Source organism: Phoca vitulina, unplaced genomic scaffold (genome assembly GCF_004348235.1).
Source record: "Phoca vitulina isolate PV1807 unplaced genomic scaffold, GSC_HSeal_1.0 scaffold14, whole genome shotgun sequence".
In the NCBI taxonomy this organism is placed as follows: domain Eukaryota; kingdom Metazoa; phylum Chordata; class Mammalia; order Carnivora; family Phocidae; genus Phoca; species Phoca vitulina.
The window spans coordinates 16,642,013-16,660,988 of NW_022589717.1; the positions used below are offsets into that span (position 1 = coordinate 16,642,013).

Sequence of the window (18,976 nt, forward strand, 5' to 3'; positions counted from 1 at the left end):
GAAAGATTTTCAAAGTTGTACACCAGCCAAGAAGAAAATTTCTTCCTTTGGACCCATGTACTCAGATAGGCAAGCAGATTGATTAAAAAGAATTTAATATATTCAGATTAAACACTTTGGAAACAGGTGTGTGCATGCATTGGCGCATGTATGTGTGTGAGAGAATGAACAGGCTTGCTTCAAGATGCACGTACACTTAAATGTATGATGTGTTTCTTTGCCTTAATCTAGTAGTCTTACTGGGGGAAAAAACTACAACCACATTGAGTTGATGAAAAGGAACAATAGAGAGCATGCTTGCATGCTTATTGACCTTGATGTTTAAGGACATTTGTTGGTAAATATTTGGACTTGCCTTTGTGACCTGCCACAGTGAATATGATTGACTGCTGGTTTCAGATGCAGTCAATCAGCCTGCCAGATAATGTTTTTATGAGAAAACTGTGTGTCTTTATCAAGAGAAGGCAGGGAAATCCGGATTCCTCCACACGATTCATCCTACACAGAATCTTGGAGGTGGTTCTCAGTAAAACTTGACCCTAATTTATACTGTAATGAAGAGTAAAAAAGAGCAATCACCTGCTTACAGGTAGAACTTCCCTCAGGCTAATTAATGGGAGATTGTGCTCTCCTCTCCTAAGTGCATTATAATCTATCAGGATAAAAAGTGAAGCACTAGAAAATGCACTGAGCAGGCGTGCTTCCTGCTGCCCTCCATACCATTTCTCCTTTCAGAATCCCAGCACCGGTGGGCAACCTTCTCTTACCCCTTCTACCTCCAACCCTTTTTCTGGATTCTTAAAAAATCTGGCAGTTGATATTATAGGCTGTATTGCTCGGTGATGTTCAGAGTCCTACAGAAAGCCAGAGCCCTGATGGATAGTTAACATCTAAGAGAAATGGGTACGGATTTAACCCAGCTGTTACTTTCCATAGCAGAGGGATCTGTATGGATGAGGTAGCCAGAGTAGCAGCCTGGCTTTTCTCCAGGCTTATCATGGGCTTTCTAACATTTGGCTCTTTACAAACTGGCCTTCACGTTTTTATTAAAATATTTAGAAAAAAAGGAACGTGGATTCTGTTGAGCCATGCTTTCATAATAAGACTAGGTTTATAAATTACAAAGACAAATCCTAAATTAGAAGGGACCATAAAGATCAAGGTATTTCTCCCTTAAAAGAATTATCCTAGTTAATCAGAGACCAATTTTAACATTAGTATTTCAGTTAACCTGTCCTAGTAGAAAGTTAGAACCTGGAAATTCCTTTAAGCCACCTCTGCGGACATGGCTTCATACATGAACCTGGGAACATTGCCCTCAGTCGAGTTCTTGGCTTTTATGGACAGTAAATGTTTTATCTTCAAGTTGAGCTGAGTGACAATGGAAGAAAGGCAGAAAAAGGAGCTGAGTGTATAATTGTGCTTTCCTCTCCTGTAGTGTGTTCCATGGGAAACGGTACGAGCAGACTCTATAGTGCTCTCGCCAAGGCACTGAACAGCAGTGCTGCCTCCCAGCACCCAGAATATTTGGTGTCACCTGACCCAGAACATCTGGAGCCCATTGATCCTAAAGAACTCCTTGAGGAATGCAGGGCTGTCCTGCACACTCGACCTCCCCGGTTCCAGAGGGATTTTGTGGATCTGAGGACAGATTGCCCCAGTAGCCACCCACCTATTCGGGTCATGCAGTGGAACATCCTCGCCCAAGGTATGCCTGATGCTTTTGTACCTGAGCTGTGAAGTTTGCTATGACTGCCTGGAGCACTGACGTGTTCTGTGGAGGGAGGAGGTGTGGGCAGATAGAGACGTAGGAGGATGAGGTGACTAGGGCAGCACGAGGAGCTCCCAGAAGGGGAAGGTAAGAAAGAAGGCCGTCCGGTTTCCAGGAATAAATCCAGCACTCAAGATTTATACCTTACCTTCCATGTTTAAAGGACCCTGTCTTTTAATCAGCCTCAAACTTTCTGTTGCCTCCAACTCCCAGTCCACAGCGCTAAGATAGCATTTGTTGTTTCTTTTTTTTTTTTAAGATTTTATTTATTTATTTGAGAGAGAGAGAATGAGAGAGAGCGAGTACATGAGAGGGGGGGAGGGTCAGAGGGAGAAGCAGACTCCCTGCTGAGCAGGGAGCCCGATGCGGGACTCGATCCAGGGACTCCAGGATCATGACCTGAGCCGAAGGCAGTCGCTTAACCAACTGAGCCACCCAGGCGCCCTCAGCTAGCATTTGTAAGGGAGAAACAGAATCTGCTGAATGGGTAACAGGTCGAACTTTCTGCAAGGAATGGGAGCTCTGTGGGTGGCGGTGAGTCTGGGTGTTCTTGACGCCAGATTCCTGCCCACACGCGTCTGTATAGCTTGAGGTCAAAGGGATATCGCTTTAGTTCTCTGTTGGTTAAGATGTTACTTTGTTAGGGTAGAAAGGACACGTTTCCTAGGCCTGCTGAATTAAAAAGATGTATCATTGAACTCTGTAGTGTTGCCTTTCATGTAGCAGTTGAAATCATAAGAAAAAGAAACAAAGGCAGCTTTTTAAAGAAGGGCATATACCCTGATTTTCAATCTTAGATTTGTTTTTCTTTCCCCTAGGTGTTCGTCCATAAGTAGGAAAAGCTGCCTATTTAAGATAGGTTCCATATCACTTCATATGGCTCGTTATAGGGTTAAAATTAGTGTATAGATGGGGCGCCTGGCTGGCTCAGTCAGTAGAGCATATGACATTACTTGTAGACATTACTTAAAAATACAGTCTTTTTAAAAAAAAGTTAGCATATGGGTGCCTGGGTGGCTCAGTCAGTTGAGTGGCTGCTTTTGGCTCAGATCATGATCCCAGGGTGTTGGGATCGAGACCCGCATCGGGCTCCCTGCTCAGCAGCAAGTCTGCTTCTCCCTCTACCCCTCCCCCCTGCTTGTGATCTCTCGCTCGCTCACTCTCTCAAATAAAGTAGAATCTTTAAAAAGGAAGTTTGCATATAAAGTTAAATATATTTATTTCATCTGACATAGTTTCTACCCCAGGAATTGTAAAGAACACTGTTTAAGGCTCAAACTTAAAAATCAAAAGATTTTTTGTCCTAGAATATAGTCACACGAAACAGTTTTAATATGAAAGAAAATAAATTGCTTGCCTTATCTCAATATTAAGAGGTTATTTAGGTTGGTAGGTTTTGTTTTGGTTTTTGGGTTTTTTGGATGGAGAGAGAGAGCGAGCGCGTGCGTGTACGTGTACACACATAAGCAGGGGAGGGGTAGAGGGAGAGAAAATCTGAAGCAGGCTCCACACTCAAGAGCAGAGCCCAATGCAGGGCTCAGTCTCACGACCCTGAGACCATGATCTCAGCCAAAATCAAGAGTCGGACGCTTAACTGACTGAGCCACCCAGGCGCCCCAGTTTGGTTGGTTAATACAGTTTAGACAGAAGAATCACCCAAAGTATCTGAAGTAGAGAAAGCATTCTGAGGGTCTTGAGTAGTGTTAAACTGAAGGAGAGAGACTTCCAGGTACTTAGCTACTATAGAACCATGACTTCTAAGTACCTGTGACAACTGACTGGCTTTTTTATTTCAGCTCTTGGAGAAGGAAAAGACAACTTTGTACAATGCCCTGTAGAAGCACTCAAGTGGGAAGAAAGGAAATGTCTCATCCTAGAAGAAATCCTAGCCTACCAGCCCGATATATTGTGCCTCCAAGAGGTGGACCACTATTTTGACACCTTCCAACCACTCCTCAGTAGATTGGGCTATCAAGGCACGTTTTTCCCAAAGCCCTGGTCACCTTGTCTAGATGTAGAACACAACAATGGACCAGATGGCTGTGCCTTGTTTTTCCTCCAGAACCGATTCAAGCTAGTCAACAGTGCCAATATTAGGCTGACGGCCATGACATTGAAAACCAATCAGGTGGCCATTGCACAAACTCTAGAATGCAAGGAGTCCAGTCGACAGTTCTGTATTGCTGTCACCCACTTAAAAGCACGTACTGGTTGGGAACGATTTCGCTCAGCTCAAGGCTGTGACCTCCTCCAGAACCTGCAGAACATCACTCAAGGAGCCAAGATTCCCCTTATTGTTTGTGGGGACTTCAATGCAGAGCCAACAGAGGAGGTCTACAAACACTTCGCTTCCTCCAGCCTCAACCTGAACAGTGCCTACAAGCTGCTGAGCCCTGATGGGCAGTCAGAACCCCCGTATACGACCTGGAAGATCCGGACGTCAGGGGAGTGCCGGCACACGCTGGATTATATCTGGTACTCTAAACGTGCTCTGAGTGTGAGGGCAGCTCTTGATTTGCTCACTGAAGAACAGATTGGACCCAACCGGCTACCATCTTTTAATTATCCTTCAGACCACCTATCTCTAGTGTGTGACTTCAGCTTTAATGAGGAACCTGATGGACTTTTATAAATGCTTGTCTTTTTAATCACAAGAGTCTTAACCAGGGATGTTTCAGGAAACTAAAATAGGATAAGAAGTTGCCCGAGGAAGGATTCCCAGTTTCTTTTATGTCATTTTCCATGTTTCCAGCATGCCCTTGGGAAGGAATCCCATTAGTCCACAATTTCCATTAAAACCTACAGCAAAGAAGGTGTTTGCACTCCAGTTTTGGCTTGTATTATTTTCTTTCCCTTAGCATTACATTTGGATCATTTAAGGGCATTAAAAATGAGGCTTGTTTTGTAGCTTTTTCAGTTTAAGGATGCTTTATAAAAATAGACTTGCTTGAGTCCTCCATAATTAGTAAGTATACAGGAGCAATTTCTCTAGATAGCATTTCAAGTTATTTATTTGTAGTTTTTAAAATGTCAGCAAGATATGCATGGCAATATTTATTTTTTTATATTTTCATATAAGATTAAATAAATAGAGCATTGTGAACGTTTTAAAACCATGCAAAACATAAGTTATAGAGTAATTTATAGTGATTTTCTTAAATCTCTAAGATCTTTTTATTTGGGGTCTAACAATAGTAGTGTATAAAGGGACTATGTAGCCTGACAGGGTTTTTTGTTTATTTAAGTGGAAATATCAGGTCTCCTTGATACTTTCTTCATAAGTAATCCTTGCTATGCCTCCATGTTCCCATTATTGTGTTTCTTAGATCCCATAGTCTTCATTATTGAATCACTGTTAGGCATTTATAGCTTTCCATTGGAATGCTATGATACACATTTGAGGTCACTCAGTGTCTGTTTGTATTGGACTGTGCTTTTCACACTAGGTTATTTAGGAACTGTTATGTGGCAGTAGCTAAGAAAGTAAGTGGGGCCTTCTTTTCAGAGATAGGAAACTAGAAAGCCTATTAATGAGGCTCTTCTTAAAATCTCCTAAGAGAGCCAAGTGGCTAGTTCAAAATGTCTAGAAAGAAGAATGTTAAAAAGTTAGAAAGATAACTTGGAATTCTCTTCCATAAGAAATAAAAGTGGTACAAGATAACAGGTGAAGCCCCTTTCAAGCAAAATCCCAACAAATAACCTATTGGTAATAAATTGATAAGTACTTTATTTAACCCATGAGTTGTAAATACTTAAGAATAATAAATGGTCTTTTAAAGCTAGTGATTTTAATATCTTGTCTTTTTAGTCCAAAAAGAATCTGGGAGTAGATTTGATCTTTTAATACTGTTAACACGGTGACCCACCGTATCCATTTACACACAGACCTTCATTTTGCACATTGAAGGCATCTATGCCGTGCTTATGTAATGTCTCTAGGGGTCACGGGTGGAGTCCCGCAAAATGGCTCACCCATATATTCTGCAGTGGAACTACTTTTGAGATAAATGAGGTTTTCAGTACATTGTATACACAAAATCTTGGGGCTTCCTGGAAGGAATGGCTAGCCGGAAGAACATCCGTACCAACTGTCATTTGGTTCAAATCTTAGCATGATAATGGTACCATCATCGCTGTTGAGAAACCAAATACTGATTGAAACAGGCATTAAATATTGTTTGCGTACCCCAAGGTACACCAACCTGAAGAGCAACTATCACAACAGCCCTAAGAGAGCAAATCTGGATGAGAATGAAAGCGAGGATAATGTTTGCATTTCAAATGTTGTCCACCAATATATGAATTAACAGGCTATGGGTTGAGGGTTAGACTAGGGGTGGCTGGGAATGCTAATGAGCAAAAAAGCTGGAAATAACCATGTGATTGTAATGTGCCTATACATTAAGGAAATAGGGCGAAAATTATAATGGAACTCTCCTTCAGTTATCCTTTGGAGTTAGGGCAGTATGCTTCTGTTTGATGGTTTTGTATTTGTCTTTATTTAAAATGGAGTTATGTAGCATTTTATGTAAACAATTTTTAGTAGTATATTAAATCTTGTTGGATTGTACTTCATATTTTATTTTTCCTTTCAAGTCTTTGTAGACACCTTTGCCTTATGGACTATCAGAGTAACCAGAAGCAGAATGGTAAGTAACAAATCTGTATTCTAAATTTTTGGGCATGTTCCATTTAATGAATTTCTCTTATTCTACCCCCCTGTACCTTTTGGTTCAGCTTTTCTTTTTATATCGCATAATATTTTAACCGTGGTCATAATAAGAGTCTTAAAAGAGAAGTAAATTGTGCGTATTTGAAGAGAGAATGAGAGTGGCAATGGATTTTTTTTTTTTCTTCCTCCATGCCATATTTCAGTAGATTGCCTTCTACAAGGTGAAAGGAATAGGAGTGACCACTTCATTCATTTAAGCAAAGAATAATGGTGTATACATAAGAAACACATTTGAGGGCGCCTGGGTGGCTCAGTTGGTTAAGCGACTGCCTTCGGCTCAGGTCATGATCCTGGAGTCCCGGGATCGAGTCCCGCATCGGGCTCCCTGCTCAGCAGGGAGTCTGCTTCTCCTTCTGACCCTCCCCCCTCTCATGCTCTCTCTCTATCTCATTCTCTCTCTCAAATAAATAAATAAAATCTTTAAGAAAAAAAAAAAAAAAAACACATTTGAGTTCCTTACCTTTGGCTCCAAGAGTTTTCAATACGATCTTTCAACTACTCTGAATTAATTAATTTTTTCTGCAACTACTCTTAATTTAAAATGGGGTGTAAAACATCAAATCATTTGACCAAAGCGACAGCTAATAGAAGGAGAGCCAGTATTCAGACCTAGGTCTGTCTTGACTCCAGAATGCTTGCTTCTTTCCCCACCAACATGTTCCCTTGGCCTTGAGTGAGTACAGCTGGAGACAAAAGTGATATGTGGGGGAGGAAGAGATCTGTTCAGTGAAAAATGGTCAAACATAAGGCAAATACTTCGTAGTACATATGCAATGTAGAATGGAAGCAAGATACAGAGGCCAAATCGTAGCTGAAAGAGCAGATCTCCGTTATTCCAATACAGTAAAGTAGTTAAAAAGTAATAAAACATCTATTACTGTTTGCATACTTCTTTTTAGAAGGAAGCAGGAAGAACAGTTACTCTAATAGTGTTTCAAACTAGAGGAAGAAATTGATGCAAATATTCTATATTGGAGCCATTTTTTAAAACATCCAAGATTTTATAATAGTGAAGTGAATGTTGCATATAATTAGATAATGTGTTTTAGGCTTGAGGAAGTTTATATCCAAGATATAAATTCTAAAAAGAGATAAAAACACATGCTCATAATCCTAATTGATTTCAATTTTAGAAAAGGAAAGTCATCCAAAAAATGAATGTACTTGCAGAAAGAGCTTTTTTTAATGACACGTATAAAAATACAGCATAGGCAAGCTTTCATCTAGAGGGGCTTAGATACCAGAGTGGGAGAGGACTGGAGCTTGGGCTTCTAAAACAAGCAGAGGGAAGGGGCGCCTGGGTGGCTCAGTCATTAAGCGTCTGCCTTCGGCTCAGGTCATGATCCCGGGGTCCTGGGATCGAGTCCCACATCAGGCTCCCTGCTCGGCGGGGAGCCTGCTTCTCCCTCTCCCACTCCCCCTGCTTGTGTTCCCTCTCTCTCTGTGTCTCTGTCAAATAAATAAATAAAATCTTTAATTTAAAAAAAAAATAAAAAAATAAAACAAGCGGAGGGAAAACAAGTAACATCAAACAGAGGGGCCCGGGCTCTAAGTGAAGACCGCTCTGACCAGCATGGCCCTCAACAGGTTGCTCCATCTCTAGGGCCTCAGTTCTCTCATCCACAGAGGATTGCTTCACACCTGCCCTGTCAACCCCATAGATTTGTGAGATGTTTGTAAAATAATATCGTAAACTGTTACATAAAATATACACAGAAGTCAATGAACCTTGCTTCAAAAGTTCAAAGCAAGAAAGGGAAGGGCATCAGACTTGATGTCTTAAAATATTCATGGATGTTGTAACAACCCACTCTTAACTATTCTAAGAATAATCATCTTTCAATTTGAAAATGCAGAACAAATAGGGTTAATAGAAAATTAAGCCCCAAATAGGTGAAGATTTTTTTCCTAATTGTTCTTCCAAGCATATATGAAGTTGTAGGTGGTCTGGTTCTTTATTAATTTCATGAGAGGATGTCAACCCTACTTTGACTGGTAAAGTAAAAAATACTGCCTTTGTGTGATGAAACAGAATACTCATAATTCCAGGCCCTTGATCCCTAGATTTCTGTGGAAAGCTCACGTCTAAGAAAACATTCACCTAGGATTAGACATGTGGACACAGCTATTCCTCTTGACAGAATGCTAGGAAAAGCTTTGTTGCTTCTAAGCAGCTGGTAAACTGGATTATATGAATCTCATTACTGATCAACTTACCTTTTTTGCTTTGGCTTCTAAGACATTCAAAACCAGACCTTATAGCTGAATTTTAATTACTGGGTGACACTTTACAATGTTGTAATAGTATGTGCTCTGTATGCTTTCATCTTTTGCCATCCTATCTTTTTTCTTTGCCTAATTTTCTCTTACCCTTTTTATTTTTTTGGCTTTCACTTATTCTTAGATTACATAAACTATCTGAAATTCTTTTGGTAATAGAGTATAAATTATCTTGCTACATTAAACAGATTCGGGCATCTAGATGGAGACAGTTTGTACAAGAATGTCAAAATATGATTACAGATATTATCTGTAATATTATCTATAATATGGACAGACACCAATCAAGAAGGATGATGGAAGACTGGACACAGGGAACATGTCCAACATCTCACTTTGGTTTCCACAGATTGGTGAACCTGAAGAAAACACACAGCAAAATTCTACAACATTTTAAGATTTAGTTTGTGAGAAAGTAAGGATCATTACGTGATAGGATAACTAACCTTCCCCCCCTTGCCCTGCCCCCCCCCTTTTTTTTTTTTTTGGATGGGAGGGAATGTAGGTTGAGGCTAAAACTAAATTGGGAGGCGGAGGAGTTCTGTTTTTAGGTCTGCCACTGATCAGCTGGACTGAGAGTGAGGAGTCCCTTTTTTCCTGAACCTTAGTTTATTTGTAATATAGGCAATAGATCAGACAACCTCTAAGGTTTCTTAAAAACACTAAACTGAGGCACGTCAACACGATTTGAGTTTCTGCTGCCACAGCTCAAAAATACTGTTGCAATTTTTTGGAACTGCTTCCATATCCAGTTTTATGAAGGTCTCAAAACCAGTGTGAATTTAATAGCCACATCTCATTTTGAACCAAATATGGCATTACCTAGCTTGATTCACATCAGTTTATTAACCTCAAGTGACTTGGCTATTTCTAAAATTAAAATCTTCCTCAGCAGAAAACTTGCCTCTATTATTGTGTTTTAAATTTTAGGCATTGCTCCAGGAAGCAATTCAAAAGTATTTTGAACAAGGACAGCATTGTTAGCCTTAGTATATAGCTAAGACTCTTTCGTCCTACTTACAGAGATGTTAAATATGAGGAGACTTTAGAACTAATGAAATCTACAGTATGTAGGCTTTTCAAAAATCCATTTTAATACTTAATAGATACATCTCAAACTACCTTTTTCCACTGACCATTTTAGAAAAGCCTATGTTAGGACACATCCTCGGACATAAAGCTTTCCTTGATTTTATCTATATGGCAGTGTGGTTCCCAAACCTGACGGCAACAATGAAATCTAGAGATATTGAAAAATACTGATGCCTGCCTCCCACTCCCATACATTGTAATCTAACTGGTATGGAGTGTGACGTGGGCAACAGGATTTCTAAATCTTCCGAGGTGATTCTAATGGGCAGCAAAATTACCGTTGTGTTAACAGTGAATGTCCTACAACTCAGAAATAATTTCCAGATTATGTAAATTGTGTTTTACCTATTACGACAGTGATGGTATCACTTCATCAAAGAAAGTCTTCTAAAATAGACGTTTTCTCCAAGTTAAACATGACTACAACGGGATGGGAAGAAACAGTATCTTGGGAGAAGACAACTGTTGGTTTATAGCCTATTTACAGTTCAGTTTTGTTTTTGATATGCAGTACTTTTTTGAGATTTATTTCCTTGAGAGAGAGCACAGGCAGGAGGGGCAGAAGGAGAGAGAATCTCAAGCAGACTCCATGTCGAGCATAGAGCTGGACACCGGGCTGCATCCCACAACCCCGAGATCATGACCTGAGCTGAAACCTAGTCGGATGGTTAACCAGCTGAGCCACCCGGCGCCCCCGGAGTATTTTGCATTAAGCAGCCATGTTCTGTTTATTAAGTTCTAACTTTAGAAGTTGTGATATATGTGTTTAAGTCCTGAACTCAGCATTACTGCTGAGTTGCAGTGTTCAAAAAATAGTTACGGTTGCTTAAAGAGTGAAATAGATGAAAATCAAATCCATCTCTCTGCTGCACTTGAGTTTTCAAAGCTCTGGAAGGGTAGTGCAGAAAGGCGAATCAGCACACTTGCAAAGAGTGAATAGTAACCTCATTCTCATTAGGATGGGCATCACTGTGTACTGACTTCCTACAAAATACTATCAGTTTTAATTATGGAGGACATGATTATAACAGAGAGGCTGAAGTACAGATAAATCACAAGCACAGAGAGCTTGTAGAGTGAATGGGTAAAAGCTGTAATACAGGGAGAAGTGGTGGTGATGGCTGTGGAACTAAAGTAGGGTTATTACTCTCGCCTCCCCAAAACAATGTGCTGTGTAGTGCCCTCAGAGTAGGCGAGGTGATTTCAAATAAAAGGAGCAAGAGATACTTTGGAGATAACCCCAAAGCCAAAATGTTCTCTGTGTAGTTTAGCTGATGACTTACTATTACACATGACTTACATACAGGGATCAGAGATGCCTTCTCCATAGTGAGGTATTGCAAGGTGTCAGGCAAGCACTGGTAATGCCCCAGGTGCCGCATCCCTTACGTTCCACCTTCAAGGCCACCCCTCTGGTGGAATTGCCCTTTTATTTTCACTGTATCAACAATCTCTGGTTTTTTCTTTCGCCTTATTTGCTTAGCCCTTCCTGCTACGCTTGATAGCACTGCCCACCGTATCTGGAAATGCTACCTCGTTTGTCCCTGTTAATTCTCTGTGAACAGTCCTTCCATTTCCACTGCTGATGCCTTTTCCTCTCCCCTAACCCTTGTCTTCACATACTTTCTACTTTTCAGTCTTTAGACTCAATTCAAGGTGGACCATTCCCCAACCTTTCAAGCCTATCTCAGACATTTTTATTTTGATGTCTGTCACTTCTCAGTAAATAAAGTGAACTCCTACCTAGGGGAACGCAGAGTGGTCTAGAGAGTAGCCATCTGTTGGCCCAGTGAGGTATGGGTGCCTGGAATGTCTGTAGCCCAGAGATGACTAAAAAGAGTAGCAAGAGAATAAGGCTTGGGAAGGTAGGCAGAGGCCAGATCAATGGATTTAAATGTTATATGTTACGCTCTGAACTTTTATGTTTTCAGGAAGAGATGCCATTGAAGAATTTATTTTTAAAAAATTTTTATTTGAGGAAGAGGGAGAGATAAAGGGAGAAGCAGACCCTCTGCTGAGCAGGGAGCCCAATGCAGGGCTCAGTCCCAGGTCCCTGGGATCATGACTTGAGCTCAAGGCAGACGCTTAACCGACTGAGCCACCCAGGCGCCCCACTATTGAAGAATTTAAAGCAATTACAAGGGAGTGATGAAATTTGCATTTACAAGTAAGAGTAGAGGGAGGGTTGGTGAGACAAGCAGTAAAGGTTGGGAGGATGGGAAGGGAGGCTACTTAAAAGGTAACATCAATAGGATTTGGTGAATGATGGGAGGTAGGAAGTAAGGTGTCTAGAATGGTTTCTTCTGGCCTGAGTAATGGACTGCTGGTAGTGTCATTTACTGAGCTAAGAACAGATTTTAGAACAGATTTCAACTGGACATTCAGGAGGAAATCAGGAAATTTTCAGCAGTTAGATAAAACCACACATTTGGTAGTAAAAACTACAGGCATGAATAAAATTATCTAACCATTAAGTTCAAGTGAAATCATAATTAATAGTAAACACTTAATAGAGTGCTCGCTATATGCCCGGCACTGGTTCTAAATCCTTAACATATTCATTTAATTCGTACACCTACTCTCTGAAATAAAGAAGAAAATTTGAAGAAAATCTGAAGAAAAGAGACCCACAGACAGAATCTTGCTAAGTATTAACATTAAGTGGGAAACTGAAGGAGAGCAAAGCAGACTAAGAAGGCAGGAAGTAAACCAGAAGAAGGATGTCATGGAAAACCAAAGAATTTTTAAGAAGTAGGCTGAGGCACGAGATCCCATGAAAAAATGAAGTGTCTGTTTAATTTTACTACTGGATTGTTGGACCTCAGTGAGAACTGTTTCTCTTAAGCCAGAATTCAGCTACGGAAGAGAGAGAGAGCAGTAGGCTATAAAACTTGTTGGAACAAGGAGACCACGAAGGTATGAAAGGAGAGGAAGGCGGAGTACAGGAGGAAGGCACCCCTGCCTCCTTCCTGAAACAGATGGGTAAGGACGGATGCCAGAGGAAGTAGATGTTCTTACAGCAAAGGGTCCAGAAATGGAGGGAGTTCATAGCTCTGGACCACCATGTTCTCTATAAAGAGGTGTACTGGTCATTTGGTTAAGCAGGATAGTAAGGCTGGAATTGTTGCTGGAAACAGACCTAAGGAATAAATGGACAGACTGCTTATTATTGTTCACAAGCCCTAGTGAGGCTGGAATACATAGTGGCATTAAGCCATTGTTAATAAGGTTCTTCCCCAGCATACCGGACACAAAAAAGCAAATGTTAAATTACAGTGGTTTACAGTCTGGAAGGGTTGAGGTTAAAAGCCATACCACTGAGAATTTTAATCAGAAACATTCTGACCATTATATACTGTCTACATCTGTTTCCAAACTTGGACCTTAGGTGTACTTAGAATTTCTGAGACAGAAAAATGTCTAGGTAGAGTGGTGGAGATAAGCTAGGTAGTTCTGACTTAACCCAGTTAGAAGCAACTAATAATACAGTGGTGAGGGGGGAATTATTCACTCAAAACTGAAGTCTCTTTAGCTGTCCTCCATAGCACATGACTTAGATTCTTAGCAAATACGTTACCAAAACCAACACATGTCTGAGTGTCCAATAAGCTCAGCATTTGGAGAAAGGTGTAGGTATGGTATAAGCTATATATTCTTTGCCCTCCAAAAATATCATGGAGTATGACTAAAGAAATGAAACTATAGTGCAAAAAAGAAGACAATACAATTAAGTGCCAAAGAAAACTGAAATTTTAGGAAATGTCTTAAAAGTAGGTAAAATTTGAGCTTAATTCCCAAATGGGATAAGAATCAAGTGAGTTTTTCTTTGAGCTTTTATTAAAAAGTACCATCAGGTATGTCTGGAAAAGATAACGATTACAAAGGGGGCTATTATAAAAATCTTTGTCAACCTAAGTAGTATCTGATCAAATGCACAATTGAAGGCCACAAAACATTAAGTATCAGTTTATTTAAATTTCTAAAAGATGTAAAAATAGACAACTTTTCTTTGTAGTAGAAAGAGCATTAAGATGTGGGGTCACAGGACCTAATTTGGTGTGAAATTAGGAAATTCATTAATCCCTCTGGTACCTCCATTTCCTAATTTGTAAAAGGGCTAGAGTATTACTTGATCTTCTTAACCCTCAAAAGGTCTGTTTGAGAAATTTCTTTTAAGTGTGGCCAACATTAAAATAATAAACTCATGGTTAAGTAGAACATTATAGTTCATGATAGTAATTAGAAAATAAGTGGCAACATGCAGATATTTGCCAAATATTAATGTAATGGAACAAACAGAAGGAAAATTTTTTCACACAGTAGTTGGGAAGGAGAAATAAGACTTCTATACTTAACTAAAACAGTGTCTCTATACTAGCTTTTGAATATTGTTATAAATATCACCAGAGACCAAAACACAACATAAATTTCATTTCTATATTTCAGAAAACCTACTTGAATACACTTTGAAACAAGAGTACAACAAAATAGAATATACTTCAAATGTTGAATATACAAACTATTATAGTTCAAATCTGAACACTGGTACTTTCCCTCTTAAAACTTCAACTAAAAAAAAAAAAAAAAGGAAGGAAGGAAAAACAAAAACAAAAACACCAGGTATTAGAGCTACCTGACAAAAATTCATGCTGAGCCTGAACTTCCAAGTGACAGTAGAACTGAAACTGCTATGTCTGCACAGATGCCAGGACTAAGTGAGTGACACAGGCAGGTTACAGCAAAAGGCCAGAGCCAAGTGTTAATTTGTCCACAATTAAGAAACTGACAGACTTAAACTACCATATAAAATGTTACATGTAAATTCTATAACAATACTGTGCTAGGTACAAGATTTTTAAAATTTTTCTTTTAATAAAAAAGCTTTACACAAACAAGCCATTAGCTTATTTCAATAAAGAAAACTGAAAATTAGTCTAAGGCCTTTGTTTTAAATCAGCTTAAGCTATATGGTATTAAAAAAAAAATCGCACTAGGTCTTTTTTGCTATCCTCTTTCTGAAAAGCTTTTGGATCCATTTTCAATTCACATTCTAAAATACCTATATTAGCAGTCTTCACATAGCACCAGTTAAGTGAGTTCTGTGTGAACACAGTAATAATTGCTGGTATGCATATAAAATGCATCAAAAATTGCTCTATGTAACAATGAGATCACCCATCCCAACCCCTCCCCACTGAAAACTATATAACCTCTTACAGAGTGTTAGTGTTCCAAGTCTTAGTGTAACTGGATATTGTAGTGAGTTGCTTGGTCCCTTTCAATCCGTTTTCCTTATTGACGGGTTCAGTTGTTTCCTACTGTAAGAGGCAGTTTTCTGTCAGCATCTCCGCATGTAGTTCATTTCCCACTGAAACATGGGATAGGTAATTTATTTCCAGTAAGTCTGATTGTTTTCTTAGATGCATTAAAAATGTTTTAAAGTCTTCTTTTGACTTTGCTTGATGACCTCCCTTGCAAATATTTATGTTAGTACTATCACTAACAGTCTCAAGTCCACGGGAGAGCTGCTATTTTATTTCTCACACGTCACTAGTCCTTCCGTTTTCATAGTTACAGGAAGGGCAATAGCTGAAGGCGCACTGACAACCACTACGTGGGTCACTGTCTTACTTCCGTCTGCTGGTTTTTCTTCTTGTACCAGCTGCAAAGTTTTCACGTCATGTTCCTGCTTTTTTGCCACTGCTTCTGATTTGACCTCTGGCCCCTTTATGACCGCGCTGATAACTCGCGGAGGAGTCTGGCCAGATGCCTGTTGAGTAGGCACTGATAGTCTCATTACAGGTGTACCGTGGGCTATTGAAACGGGGGTAAGTGCTCTCACAGCCAGCGGGGTTCCAACAATGTTAATGCTTCCGGACCCAGTCAGATTAGACTTTGTCTGCAGCTGACACTGTGCAAGTTGTGTAGCTGGGATGGTGATAATTTTGGCAGGCTGCATGGTGATTTTGTCTCCGTTTTCAGAAGAGGCTGGCATCACAGTAGGGATTGTCTGAATAACTACCTTGGGAGAGGTTGCTGTTGTTGGACTAGTGCTGGTTATTAACGGTGCACCTGCATTAACTGACTGAACTGCCACAGTCGAGATTTTCTGACCCAACGATGTCATTACGACAGGTACTTGCATTGCCACACGAACTGTCCTAGTAAATTCAAAAAAAGTTGATTTAATGTTAAATTAGACAATAGGTCTCTTGAGCAAAAAGATGAATGCAAACCTATCATGTACAAAACTAATGCTCCCAAATTTTACGGGTGTACTGACAATTTAGAATATATGAAATATCGTGAAACAGATCTTAAAAACAAATGCCCACGTTAAGTTCCATCTATAAAACCATAAAAACAATTCGAGTTAGTTGAGACCTCTACTTTAACAATAACAGTAACAATAAAATACATTTAAAAGATCAAACACTCTTCCAAGTCTTGACGACAGTGGATTTTTAGACTGCTAACATTAAAAAAGGTACATAGTTTCCTTCACTGACCTTGGAGCCGCTGTTGCTGACACAGACGCGGTAGTAGTAGGAGACCTGGATGGAGGATCATGACCAGGGGAAGTGATGTTTACAACTCTAGCTACACCCTTCTCTGCCCTGGAGCAGTTCAGAGATGAGTTTTTTCCACCACGAACAGAGGTTGCTGCTTTCAGGAGACTCTCTGCAGACAGTGACACTCGTTCTAAGGATTTTTCATCAGTAGCTGCTGCTAAATCTTCATTACAAGTTTCACTTTTGTCGTCATCTATGACCACTATGTTTTTGGGCATATCCTTGAACTGATACACAAGCCTCTGTCCTTCAACCTTTGCAAGAATACCCCTTTGGTAATAGTATCTGTAACAGAAACAGTACTAAATGAAGCAAGTGTATTACTACATCTTTTGCCCCCCCCGCCCCCAAAACACCATGTAGAATGGACACTAACAGAAACATTCTCTTACTCCTGTTAGAGATGAGAAGGAGCTCTTACTGGCTGGGGATTGTTCAAAAGGCTAAGAACTTGGATAAGAATGAAGTTGGAACCTGGTGCTACAGTTCCTTTAACCTTTAGGTTTATAAAATAGCTACAAGTTCTCTTTCTTAAAGGAAGTAATACAACCTAAATACCAAATATTTTACTGTATCTTATGACATCAGTAAAAATTCAACTGTGATTTACACAGGTTATAAAAACAATCTGACGTTATGTAGAAAAATTACTTAAGCAGTGCTTAGTAGAGATAAATCTGCGGGTCTGCGGGATATGTGAATATTGTCATATAAACTATGTGTCCATTTACAAACACCCCTAATTAGAAGAAGCCATGTACACTGCAAAGTTTTGTGGGTTTCTCAAAATTTCATATTAAGATAAATCCATTATAACAAACTCATAGGAACTAAAAAGCTGTATTAGAAACTGTATTTCATTTGGGTTTAATTTCCTTAAAGGTCTTCAACTTCTCTTATTAAGGAATAGTCCTAAGTGCAAAAGCACATTTTTCTGCAAAAATGGGTTTCCAGTGATGGCTGAAATTTTAGATGTCTAGACCAAAATCTCTCTCTCCATCTACCTCCAAACCTAAGAAACTCCTCTAGAATATCCCCCCAAATTAAAAGTTATAGAAAGGGGTTTTTAGAGCTTCTTTTTAAACAACTAATAGACAATACAGAAATATGTAGGTTTTATTTGAAAATTCAGTCTCTTGTGTACCTACCTCAGAGCTCGTCCCATGGTTTCATAGTTCATATCTGGCTTGTTCTTATGCTTTCCCCAAAGTTTAGAGACAGCCTTTGAATCCACAAGCTTGAATATGCCTTTTTCTCTCTGAGTCCATTTAATATACCGAGGACAAGTATTTTTATCTTGAAGTAGATCTAAAAGAAACTCCCACAAATAGGTTGTGTTTCCTTTGAAAAAATGATAAGACATTGGTTAAAAATTCATTAATATAAAGCAAATATTTAGGGGCACTTCAGTGGCTCAGTCGGTTAAGCGTCCAACTCTTGTTTTCTGCTCAGATCATGATCTCAGGGTCATGAGATCGAGTCCCACATTGGTCTCTGCGCTGGGTATGGAGCCTGCTTAAGATACTCTCTCTCCCCCTGTCCCTCTTTGCCCCCCACCTCCACTCACAGCCTCAATCAAAAAAAAATAGGCAAATATTTAATTATGCTGGACAAAAATTCATTAACTACTGGTAAAACAAATGTCCCAAGAGTCTGTCATTAAGTACTAGACTATATGAGCATCATTTATACAGTGTCAAATTGTGTTGCCTAGTAAATTATATATACACTATATTTCATTATAACATAATCCTAAATATACTTGTTTGCTGGTTTTCAAAAATAATATCCTATTTATGTTTACAGTTATGATACTAATATAACAGAGAGGTCCTGGATTTTATACTATTATACATCACCCTATCCTAAATTTTGAGTTCAGTAAAGGCAAGGCAAAGGCATAATGCATAGCACAAAGTGAACCTGAATTAAACAGAATCCAATTTATTAATTTACACAGATCTAAACCATGAATAAATTTATTTGCATCAGTATGTTTATTTTATGATCAGCCCCAATTCTATGATCAAAATTCATCAGAAGGCACTTACTTGTTGAAAAGCCAAGCAATACACGGTGCAATCTGCAAAACTTTTAAGATTTTATCTTTTTTACATAATCTCCACACCCAACACAGGGCTGGAACCCACAGCCCCGAGATCAAGAGTTGCATGCTCCACCGACTGAGACAGCCAGGCACCGTGAAACTTACTTTTCTTTGATATATTTTCTTTGATTGACCTTTATGCAGGAACTCCGAAGTACATGTCTTATAAAGTACAAATTGCCCATGACCCCTTTAAACATTATCTTTTCATTATCCTCTGGACTACTAGTCAATTTTCTATCAATGAGACCTACCTTCCTCTAAAAACAGGGTTGTTTTTTTTTTTTTTAATTGCTAATCTCTTTCTACTGACCATACCCAGTACAGTGAAGACAAGCAATGTATTAGAATTGCATTATATATGAACAGCTGAGTAAATACATTTGTGCTTCAGTCTTAAAATACGAACTCCTTAAACAAAC

General features: G+C 39.3%; 2 protein-coding genes across 8 annotated transcripts in view; one reads left to right on the forward strand and one right to left on the reverse strand.

The window, feature by feature from the left end:
* NOCT (nocturnin) overlaps nt 1-6,750 on the forward strand; it is a 30,469-nt gene extending 23,719 nt beyond the window's left edge. For both annotated transcript variants that reach the window (XM_032412861.1, XM_032412862.1), the window contains exons 2-3: nt 1,439-1,708; nt 3,568-6,750. In XM_032412861.1, coding sequence (XP_032268752.1) covers nt 1,439-1,708; nt 3,568-4,403 — 1,106 coding nt within the window. In that variant the 3' untranslated portion in view covers nt 4,404-6,750. The remainder of the gene's footprint in view (nt 1-1,438; nt 1,709-3,567) is intronic.
* A 5,225-nt stretch (nt 6,751-11,975) lies between these two features.
* ELF2 (E74 like ETS transcription factor 2) overlaps nt 11,976-18,976 on the reverse strand; it is a 109,998-nt gene continuing 102,997 nt past the window's right edge. For all 6 annotated transcript variants that reach the window (XM_032412864.1, XM_032412863.1, XM_032412868.1 and 3 more), the window contains 3 exons: nt 17,596-17,788; nt 16,385-16,732; nt 11,976-16,036 (listed from right to left, as the gene is read on the reverse strand). In XM_032412864.1, coding sequence (XP_032268755.1) covers nt 15,409-16,036; nt 16,385-16,732; nt 17,596-17,788 — 1,169 coding nt within the window. In that variant the 3' untranslated portion in view covers nt 11,976-15,408. The remainder of the gene's footprint in view (nt 16,037-16,384; nt 16,733-17,595; nt 17,789-18,976) is intronic.